At 45.3% G+C, this 10,873-nt stretch overlaps 1 protein-coding gene across 1 annotated transcript; it reads right to left on the reverse strand.

Annotated features, from left to right (window-relative positions):
• Nucleotides 1-2,354: 2,354 nt before the first annotated feature.
• On the reverse strand, nucleotides 2,355-5,691 carry LOC125766237 (protein odd-skipped). The gene is made up of 2 exons (XM_049432013.1): nucleotides 4,498-5,691; nucleotides 2,355-4,271 (listed from the first exon to the last, which is right to left on the reverse strand). The coding sequence occupies exons 1-2, from the start codon at nucleotides 4,601-4,603 to the stop codon at nucleotides 2,719-2,721; spliced, it is 1,659 nt and encodes a 552-aa protein (XP_049287970.1). The 5' UTR covers nucleotides 4,604-5,691; the 3' UTR covers nucleotides 2,355-2,718.
• Between the last annotated feature and the right edge of the window lie 5,182 nt (nucleotides 5,692-10,873).

Raw genomic sequence — 10,873 nt, forward strand, 5'->3', positions numbered from 1 at the left:
TTGTTTATTTTTTTTAAATATTTTTTTACAACTCATGTTTACCCACTCGCTCTCAGCAATTGATTCCAATAATTGAATATAATTAATGCTACAAGACAAATATTTACTCACAATTCAATTCGCAAATCCGGTATTGTTTTAATGGTGTACAAAACCACTTCCAACCACGTCGGTTCATCGCGTTCTGCAGGCGATAGTGTGATTGCAAGGGGTCAACGCAATCAGCTGACAAGGATGCAGCTTGAACGCAAAACACCTCAAAATCACACCAAATTGCTTACGCCATTTTCGAGGTTTTATGGTGCGAGAGCTAGTAAAGTGTCCACGGTTCACTTCTATCACACTTCGGGTGCGCATTGCAACAACACCACGAAAAAGAAGAGCAGAATGCCGCGAAGGTTATCATCGGCGAGAGCTGGTAATCGCTAACCGCGACAGTCCACTACCAGTCCACGCGTTTTCCTCCCGTTTTTGATGGCAGTATGGAGCTCTACTGCGCCGGCTACTGTCCGTCGAGGTTCTGTCAACAATTTTACGCCCCTCCGCCCGTAACAACCCTTAACCGATGGTGTACTTTGCTTGCTCTGTGGGGTGTTGAAGCACACATCAAGTCGGGCCCGGAACGTCGGTCGCATTCAATCGGTACGCTTATCAGCTGTCGACACCATTCAGCGGTCGTTCGCGATACAACGGATTGCCCGAATCTGCCATAACAATCTGCCACGGTTCCAGGGTCGGATTTGGTTTATGCTTCCACGAGCCACCGTCTCATGGTGACCTCACGCAAACGTACAGGAAGCGGTTTGGTCGGTCGGCCCCGGGTGCAGTAATTAACAATTTCGCACCCGGCTCTGTCAAACAAAGGGGGCCAGCTATTCGCATCAACTCATCCGTTGCATTATTTACACATGGTTGCATGGTTGCCCTTTTTCCGCTACGCTAAGCAACATTGACAGCTAGCACACATGCAAAACGTTTGACACCACCCCACCAAGGACATGTGTGCTTTTGGTTTTAGGGGCGAAAGCTTTCATGCGTTGAAAGCTTTCCGGTGTTACGGCAATTGAAAAAAAAATGTTTGATGAAGGTCTTTTCTGTCGTCCGTCCGACATCTGGTTCATTTAAAATGAGAATGTTAAACCAAAATTATTTTATAATCGTTCGGTTTTGTGTCCGATACCGGAAAAAAGTATTAGAAAAAAGCTATCTTAATCAAAGAATCAATTAAATATTTCTCAAGGATAGAAAGCATTTACACAATGGTTTATAGTTTTGCGAATTTGTTGAAACATTATCGCTAATATTTTGTTGTTTATTATTTGGATCGGTCTCGGCAATAATTTACGTATCTTAAACACCTAGTTCGTGCTCTAGTGCTACAATGATACAACTATACAGAATAGTAACATAATATACATCAATTGTACTAACTATCTATCGATTAAATGGTCTGTCCCACTGCCCATTTCACTGTCCACATCCCAGACAGTGTTCTTCCTTGCATGAGTTTGGGACATTAATTATCGCTTCTCGCTGTTCTATTCGTTTTACTGTTGGCGTCCTACATGTCGACACCGGGCACCTTAATCGACACCATCACCCGTGGGATGGTGTCCTCTGCTCAGCTTGAGATCAGTAAAAATACTTATCCGGTTTAACGCAACCGTTCGACCCACCACGATCCATTCTTATCGATTGTTTTAGCTATTCTTGAGCCGTACCGTGCGATTTCTGCCAAACCTTCAGGGGACTCGGGTCACACTTTGGTACCTGTGACTGATCAATAAATTTTACACGAAGAAAGAAAAGGGACACCAGCACGCTACGGTGGTAAAAGTGCTGACCTGCCGCTACACTAGCCTAGCGTACTATTATTACCCCTCACTCTTCTGGCTCTAGGGTCTCTTCTAACTCCTACAGGACTTAGGGCAATAATTAGTAAGTAATAAAAACAAATATCAGTCTTTGTAAACATTATCCCAGATTGCCGGCAAACTTGGGTATAAACGCAAATCGTGCGCCATTCGGCGAAGGGACGCGTAATGTCGATCTCGATCGTAAAATAATAGATACCATTTCCCAATGTATGCCCTATCTGTTCCGTTTGGTCTGTGCTGCTATAACCTGTTAAATTGCTCTAACTGTTGCATACACGCCTTGGAATTGAAATTGAATCGGAATGGATTGGAGTAACAACAGCAACAAAAAAAAAGGTTCCTTTAAGCTCTTTCTCTCGCCTTCTCTCTTTTTCCGTCTGTGTACCTTCTTTATCGTGCCCTTTCCCTATCGATCATCATCATAATTCTCGTCTCTTTGGTTATGTGCCCGATTCAGCTTTCCAGTTTTTTCTTCGCCTCCCTTTCGCCTATGTGTCGCTGTCGAGCGCAATTATCGCGCCCTGTTCTTTGGGCGCGCACACAGACTACCCTTTTCAGGCGTACACTGAGGACTGCCACACTGTTGGGATCTTCCGTCTTGTTTGGCTTAACTATGGCGGTATGAGACGATTAATGCGTTAATATCCTACAAATCTGGCTGTTTCGAGAACAGCTTGGAAACCTCTCTCACAATAAAAAAAAACCCTAAACATAACCTTAAAAAACTTTGTGCACCCGGACTACGACGGTAAGGAACATCAACATCTCTCTGTCTCTCTCTCTTTCTTCTCTTTAGCCTCTGTTTGCTTTCCTTTCTCTCGCTCTCCCTCTCTCTCTCTCTCTATCGCTGCATGATCTCGTCGATCGAGAAACCGAGCGATCGCTTTGGGGTCACCGTCGTCGGTCCTGCTGACGTAGTCATCGTGGTGACAGTTGTTGTTTGGTTACGCCTGGGTGTATGCAAAGTCGTGCCGGTACTACTCGCATGCTCTAGTAGCAGCATCCGTCTCACATCGACACCGATCCCTTCACCGTCTCCTTCCAGATCGAGGTGTTCCTCCTCCTCACCTTCCATCTCGCCCTCCTCCACATCTTCCTCCTCTTCGATCTCTTCCTCCTCGTCGTCAAAGTCTTCGTCCACGATGATGTCCTTCTCCTCGGTAGTTGAGGAGGATGACTTTTGGGACAGATCCAATGCTGGACCATTCAACAAGGGTTCGATTGAACCGCCCAGCGAATGGCCGGTCCCAACACTCTGCGGTGTGCTGTGGCTTTGCATGTGCGTCTTCAGGTTTGCCCGCTGATTAAACGTTCGATTGCAGATCGTGCACTTGTGTGGTGCTTCCTCCAGATGTGTCACCTTATGTACGGCGAGAGTGCGCGATTGGCAGAAACCTTTACCACAGTCAGAACACTTGAAGGGTTTCTCCTTCGAGTGGATGTACCGATGATCGCGCAGATGATCCTGCCGCCGGAATGCTTTGCCGCAAATATCACACGAGTAGGGCCGTTCGTCCGTGTGCGTGCGCTCGTGAATTAGCAGGTTGTACGATTTGGTGAACTGGCGATTGCAGTACTTGCAGATGAACTGTTTCTTCGGTCGCGAACTACCACCACCACCACTGCCGGGTCCACCGTGATGATGATGGCCGGGAAGCTTCAAACCGGGCCGACCGCCCGCCAACATCGGGTAGGGATGGTGCGCATGGTGCCCGACGGTGGGTCCGTGCGGGTGGGCATGGGCATGCGGATGCATACGCTGCTGGTACAGGGCGGCATTGCGAATCCAGTGCTGCATAAGCGCAGCATGCGGATGAGCATAGGCACCGGGCAGGGTGGCGGCAGCGGCGGCCGCTGCGGCTGCTGCCGCTGGATGATAACCGGTTTGCTGCAGATGTTGCTGCCACAGACGCTGCTGTTGTTGATGATGTTGTTGCTGTTGCTGTTGTTGCTGTTGCTGCTGCTGCTGTTGTTGGTACAGGAATGCGGCCTCGATCGGGTTTGTCGACGGTGCAGCACTCACGATCGTCTGCGCGGTTGGCTGGGGCACGAAAGCGCCACCCAACAGTTCCTGACCGACGGTTGGGGTGTGTTGCTGCTGTTGTAGAAACTGTTGTTGCTGCTGTTGACGCATGGCGGTCGTCCGCGAACGTTCCATCTCGTACTGATAGGGATGGTAATGGTTCAACGGAATGTGCCGCGGTTGGTGACCCGACGAATGCTGGTGATGCAGATGGTGGTGCGACGTTGGCGACGTCGTGATGATCGTTTGCGATGCGTTCAGCCCACCAATACTGTCCTCCGTGGGTGTGTGTGGTGGTGTCAGTATCGGGGACACGGTGCCGGCACGCGGCTCCTGCTTAATGTTGGCGAGTGTGAATTCCGACGAAAAGTCTAATCGAAAAACGAAAATAAAAATCCAACAAAAACGAAACATTACAAAACAATGTCGTACGGTGTGTGTGTGTGTGTGTTTCGATTTTCTTATCGCTTGCCGCTGACGGCCGAATCAGAACGGGTTTGAATCGAAACCCGGAATTTAAACTTCGCTTTGTTATGAATGATTTTATGCGTTTAAGGTGAGCCACTTGAACGGGCAAAACCACTTCACGCAACGTACCTGGTGACGAACGGGCGTGCAGTTCCTCGATGCTTATCTCACTGCACGACGACAACGAAGACGACGCTGACGATGCTGCTGATGATGGGACCGATTTCACAGACATTTTACACGACGGTGGGCACGGCTGTGTGCGCTATTACTGGTCGCTGGTAAACTAACCGCTTCGGTCTTAATTCTTCACGAGTCAATGCGACCTTCTTTACACTGTGCACTGTGCGGGTCACATTCAGTGCGATTTCGTTTCAATGTTTTTTCCCCGACTGATGTTCAATGTTTTTTTTTGCTGTTCAAATAACTTCACATCAACTGTTCACTGTGACACCAAGTACCAAGTCTTTTCTATTCACCCAACAAACACACACACACGATTTGGTTTAAATAGCTGTGCACTGTTGACTGCACACAGAGGCACGGAAGCACTGTGTTCACTGTTCCGCTGCTATCGCTTAACTGAACTACTGATCTGGCAACCGTACGGTGGTTATCCTTTTTGATCCCCGTAAGGCAAGTCCTGTCCGTTATCCTTCTTTGTTGTACTGATCCTTCTCGCTTATCTCCCTCTCGTTCTACTCTTCTTCTTTATTTACTTCCTCACTCACACACACGCACACGCACACATACAGTAGGCTAGTACGGGAGCAGGTAGAATGTCACGTCAGGAGCTTCCCTACACACGCACACCCACGCACACACACACACGGTACGCTGAACATGCGGAGAGACAACAACAGCGGGAAAAAAAACACTCCCGGCCCGGCGTGGAGCTAGATGTTTAGACAACAAGTTTTCGGTACAAAATGAATTTGCTACTAAACAACCCGATGGACGAAACTTCCATCAAACCCTCGCTTGCGGTGAGCTGAGCGACAGAGAAAGAGAAAGAGCGAGCGTGTGTGTGGAGAATTGAGAGGATTGCAGTGCTTCTCTCTTACTTCCTTAGCACGCACAGCACAAACAAACCGCCCGTCCCACTCTCGCTCTCGGGGTGGTGAGATAAAACACCCGCCTACTTCTACCGCACGCTGGAAAAACGAAACGCAATGCTCCGATTGGTCGCGTCTCGCGTGTGCGCACTTCTATAGCCGGCCATATTTTGCTGTTTGTGTAAGCGAGACTATCACCTCGGTTTGCTGTCTCGCTTTATCCCTTTGGTTAGTCGTTTCGAAACCTTTTTTTCCACCCTTAATAATAGGGACTAGGGCTAAGTAATATGGGGTGTTTTTCACCCTCTAGCACTGTCCCAATGCTTCTTCTCCCTTCCGCTTCGGCAGGGATAACGTTTCAACAAAAAAGTTCTCCGTGCTCGGTACTGCTCCTGCGTGCTTCTGCTGCTGATGCTGCCGTTGCTGCCGATGTTTGCCTTCCGTTCTCCCGTTTTCCCCATTCCGCTTCCTGCCCGTACCGTTCCTTTTGCTCGATTGTCCTTGCACACACATACACATGGACACATACGCGTCTCCCTGGGCCACAGGGAGGAAAACCTGATGCCCATTGTTCTTCCGCTTGTTGACAGTAACATTTGCCAATTGTTTGCCTTTCGTGTGGCTCATGTTATGTTTCATCTTCGTCCAAAAACCCACCTTCCACCATCGCCAATCGTAAGGATGCTGGGTTTTATTGAATTCCCTTCTACCCCCCCAATTGCTTCCCTCCTTCCGCAATTGCTTCCCTTTTCAGCCCGGACCCTGTTCAACTTTCCGAGCACCACACGTCACGCTGCAATTGCAATCACCATAAAATGACACAAAACTTCATACTTGGTTCGGCTTCATTGCCCCGAAGGAATGCTGGAACACTGTCATCGGGTTTGTCAACATAATTAGTATCCCTCTCGTGCCATGGCATGTAGACGTGCGTGACGTTGGCGATGGTGCAGCAACAGCAGCAGCAGCAGCAATATGCGCACAATAGTTGTGCCAGAGGATTGGATCGACCTCCGCAAACCGATGGTGACATTCCCTTTTTTGCTCCCTGGCCATTAATTAATAAAGCTATAAAAACTCGCAAACGACAAAAAGGCTACGATGACTAAAACGACAACGACGACGACGACGAGAGCAAACTGCTGCTTCCACTGAAGGCTTCTTCGGCTGCTGCTGCTTCTATTTCGAACATATAGCGCTCTTTATGTTCGACCGGGCCCTATAAAAGCTGGATACCATATAGACGGTTCACGGGCGTACGCATATTTGGGCCGAACTTTTACGACCCACCCACAAAACCGTTGGTGCTGAAAGCGACCGTTTTTGTTTTCTTTTTGGCAGGATCGTATCCTTTTCATTCACCGCACGGTCGCGAAGGATACTGGGCTGGTGCTTCTGAATATGATGCTATGATGGAGGCCTTGTACTATGGGTGACTTAAGGTGACTTAAAAACCAACAGAATCAAGGGAAGATTTTATTACTTTTAGTCCATGTTTTATAGCAAAAAAGTTCATTTTTAACACTATGAAAACCAGTGTTTTAATTGCGTTTTTATTAAAGATTATTGGTTAAAAGTTTTTTAATATTCCTGAAACAGCTCGTATTTATTTCTCAAAATATTGATGTTGCAAAGGGCGAATCAGAATTTTCCAAAAAGCTGCAAAACAATTCACTTCAAATTTTCCTCACATACTATTCACACAGTTACCAAATGTATACCGAAAGCTTTTATTTTTAATTCATTCCCCTTTGTTTTCTATACAAAATACTGACAAAATTTCACCCAAAAAGATAATTTTGAACACCGCGATAACCGCGAGATTTAAGTATCTTCTTTCAACATTCAAAACCAAGCAAAAGTTACAGAATGTATTCAGTACATATTACAAAAAAAATCATATTACAACACCACAGAACAACATCAACGAAACATATCAAACGAATGTCATCATATGACTTTTTATACTTGCTTCCTGTACAAACTAATAGAACATGCCCAATGATATCATCACTCACAAGTCGCGCAACATTACTCGCTCGCTTCGGATGGTGGTCCCCGCCGAAAGATTGCGGCTTCGATGAAACACGATGAAGGCGGTGCAGCGTTTCATGTCACAAATGCCGACAAACGGCGTTATCAGTTGCGAACCGAATAAGGTAGTCGTAATAGGGATTAATTTGGTCACCTTTCCGCCATCATTCGGTTACGGTCTTATCGCAAACTCCGCAACTTCTTCACCCTATTAGCAGCCATTAACCGAAAATCACGCCTGGGTGGCTTGTTACTGCGCCGCAACAGTGTCTACTCGGTTAGAGGACAGCCCACAACAATGAGAAAAAAAACGCGAAAAAGTCAACCTGGATGGGAATTCCACACACTCACTGTTGAGGTGCATCTGTTTAAACAAAACTTCACCCACTAAGTCTAAGCATAACAGCATCAACCACAATGGTCAATACTTTCACTATTGCCTTGGGTTCGTTCGGATTACGGAAGGCGCTCAGCGAAAAGGTAAAAATCCTTTGCACGTGAGGCGTCAAATGGCCTGGTAAAATTGGAAAGCTGGGCTTTTGGTGTATACCCAATGTTCCGGGCAATGGCCACTTGAATGGTGACTCTAGTGAGTAAATCCTTGCCGTAAGGAGCTACTAAGCTATCACCATTTCTTCTTTCCATTGCTGAACATCAGACAGACTGTGTTGCTTGACCAAAGCAGCTTCAAAACACCTTCAGCTACGATCCGCACTGTTGTCGTTCATCATTATGGTAATGGTATTTCCCAGTGTCTTTCGTCCCACACAGCACCAGAAAAGCGTTCACCGTGACAAAATAGGTGTTTTGCTACCTTACACATCCAACCACACAGATGAGACAGGGAGTTTCCACGGTGGAGTGATTGTTTATGTTTTGCTTTCAACCAACACAGCGCCCACGTTCGCTGGACGTCCCAGCGTTGATCCGATCCTGACTTTACCAGACATTATGGTGTTTTTGAGTGGAATCTCCCAACGCAAAGATAAATAAAAGCTCATCTGTGCAACAATTTTGAAAGAATGTTTGGCTTGTTTTGGCCTGTCAATGTGAATGAATCCGATAAGTTGAAAATGTTTCCAAAATGTTATAACAAAAATTAAATGCAACTTCTTATAACAAACTCAAATGAAAATAGTTATACTACGTATTCCTTTTGGACTTTTTTCTGCAAAAACCCTGAATTCTTTATAGTATAAAACAATGTATTTTGAAGCCTTTTTTAACTCTTCCTATCGCTGGATTGCTACTAGTTAGCCAAACCATATACCATTGAACTAAATAGGTAATAGTCTAATGGAGCAATATCCGGAATAAGCAACGAATATCCGGAGTAAGGTGAGACAGACTTCCTAAGATCCGTGCGCAATTTTGGTGACAAAACCATTTAGTGATGTTATTACCCATTTCCAACAACTCATAATAGATTACAACTTTCTGGTCCCACCGTATGTCCCAAAAATCCTTCTAGGCATGAATTTTCTCTCAAAATGACATAATTGGGAGACGGTGTCCCCATAATTCTTATCACTTCAACGCTCAATATCCCTTAACTTCAATATATTTATATCCTGCAAATATCAGCTAGTTTAATCAATTTTAAAACAGTTCCAGATTAATTCATTTTATTTACATCCAATAGCCATTGCGTCGAAGTGCGTCCCTTCAAATCATGATTAAATAATCATATAAGTCGTGTTGCATCGTCCGATTCTCGACACATTTGCACCAGCAATACAAATCCGTGCTTCCAATGCAGAAAACACAACCTACAGACGATCCTTTAGATTACAGGAAGCTTCAACGTATAATGCTATGATGCCATAAAATTTAGCCGGATATCGTGACTGTACGCGCCAGATCGGACTGATTCCGTTTTGTGAAGGCAACGTTCGGAAGTGAACGTGACTTTAAGCAAGTTATAGAATCGAAGCAAAATCCGATGGCACAATTTAGAAGCCAGAAGTGCAAAGGAATAAAGGGAGGTGAAAGGATATCAATTAAATCATGTCTCTAGCCTCTAGCCCAGATGGACAGTGCAATTGATCAGATCGGAAACGTCGAGTCCGTAGAGCCTACAGTTTCGTACAAAATGTTAGCTACAGTTGAACTACTTATAGAAAATCAAACCAATTTTTTTTTAATTTTATATAATAAATTTTAATAGACCTTACTACATATTATGTTATCTATTCTAAAATAAATATCATTCAAAATAATCCAATCTCTAATAAATATTGCACTGCACTGTATCACCTGGTGGAAGGATCTCATTAGCAAGCAATCAAAATTATGCCTCACCCACTCATCGAACCAATTCCAAAACCAGTACCAAGCGACAAGCGCATTTTGCCTAATTTAATTTCCCGCTTCAATCTGAAACCATTCGGCTAAACTAATCATTGCCTAAGCACGATCAACAAACTAATCGCCAGCTCCACCAGCAAGTTCCTCCTCCCCGGGAGATCATTTTCATCCCAACATTAGCGTTCGACACAGAACCACAGAACCGTAATTAGTTATCCCATTTTAGGCTTCAAAATCAACTTCCTCCTCACACAGCGAGGAATTTGTTCCCTAGCCCACCGCCTCGTCATCATCATCAAAGTGCAAGGGGAATAAAGCAAAACCAATTCGGTGCAAAATACCTCCGTTGCATAGACACCCGCCGTAAAACTGAAATTGGTTCGCATTGTCCCGATAATAGATCAACACACCTTACACGATTCTACACACGCCTTGTCCACAGATTTAGACATCATTTGACACCGTAAATGGTCAGACCGGCAAACAAACGGCTGGTTGGAATTAATTTCGATTTGTTAGCATTAGGAATTAGGGTGGGTTTTCAACTGCGTGAAAACATTTGTTTGTCCCTTTTCGATGGTACACACGTACTACATCGTGACTATATTTGACGGTGGTGCAGATTGCAATTAATTGCAAACCAGACAAAGCACAATCCAATGAACACTTTACATTTGTTCAACGCACATAGGTGCTTCAATTTTATCGTTGGAACAATTTTATTGATCAAACTCCCAGTGTACCGGGGCCACCCTTGAACTCTGTAGCCGCTCGATACCGGCAAGAGAGAAAGGCAACCACACCCGGAAAGTGGCTGAAAAATTTCACACCTAATCATCGTGTAAAGTGTCCTGCCCCGACATATGACTTTCCCCGAAGGGGAAAGTTTACGACATTCAAATGAAGCGTACTGGCGCCAGCGATCCTGACTCGTTCTCGTCTGGCACAATGTAGGGATCAAAACTAAAGGATCTCAACCGAAAGTGAACTTAACACCGTGCAAGTACGCAAAGTGTGTATTTTTTTTTGTAAAGTATTTTTCCTTCTTTTTTTATCTCAGCCAAAGTCAACCAAAATAGTGAACAGAAGAACAACAGCAAAAAAATGTT

Source organism: Anopheles funestus, chromosome 2RL, assembly GCF_943734845.2.
Source record: "Anopheles funestus chromosome 2RL, idAnoFuneDA-416_04, whole genome shotgun sequence".
NCBI classification, from domain to species: Eukaryota; Metazoa; Arthropoda; class Insecta; order Diptera; family Culicidae; genus Anopheles; species Anopheles funestus.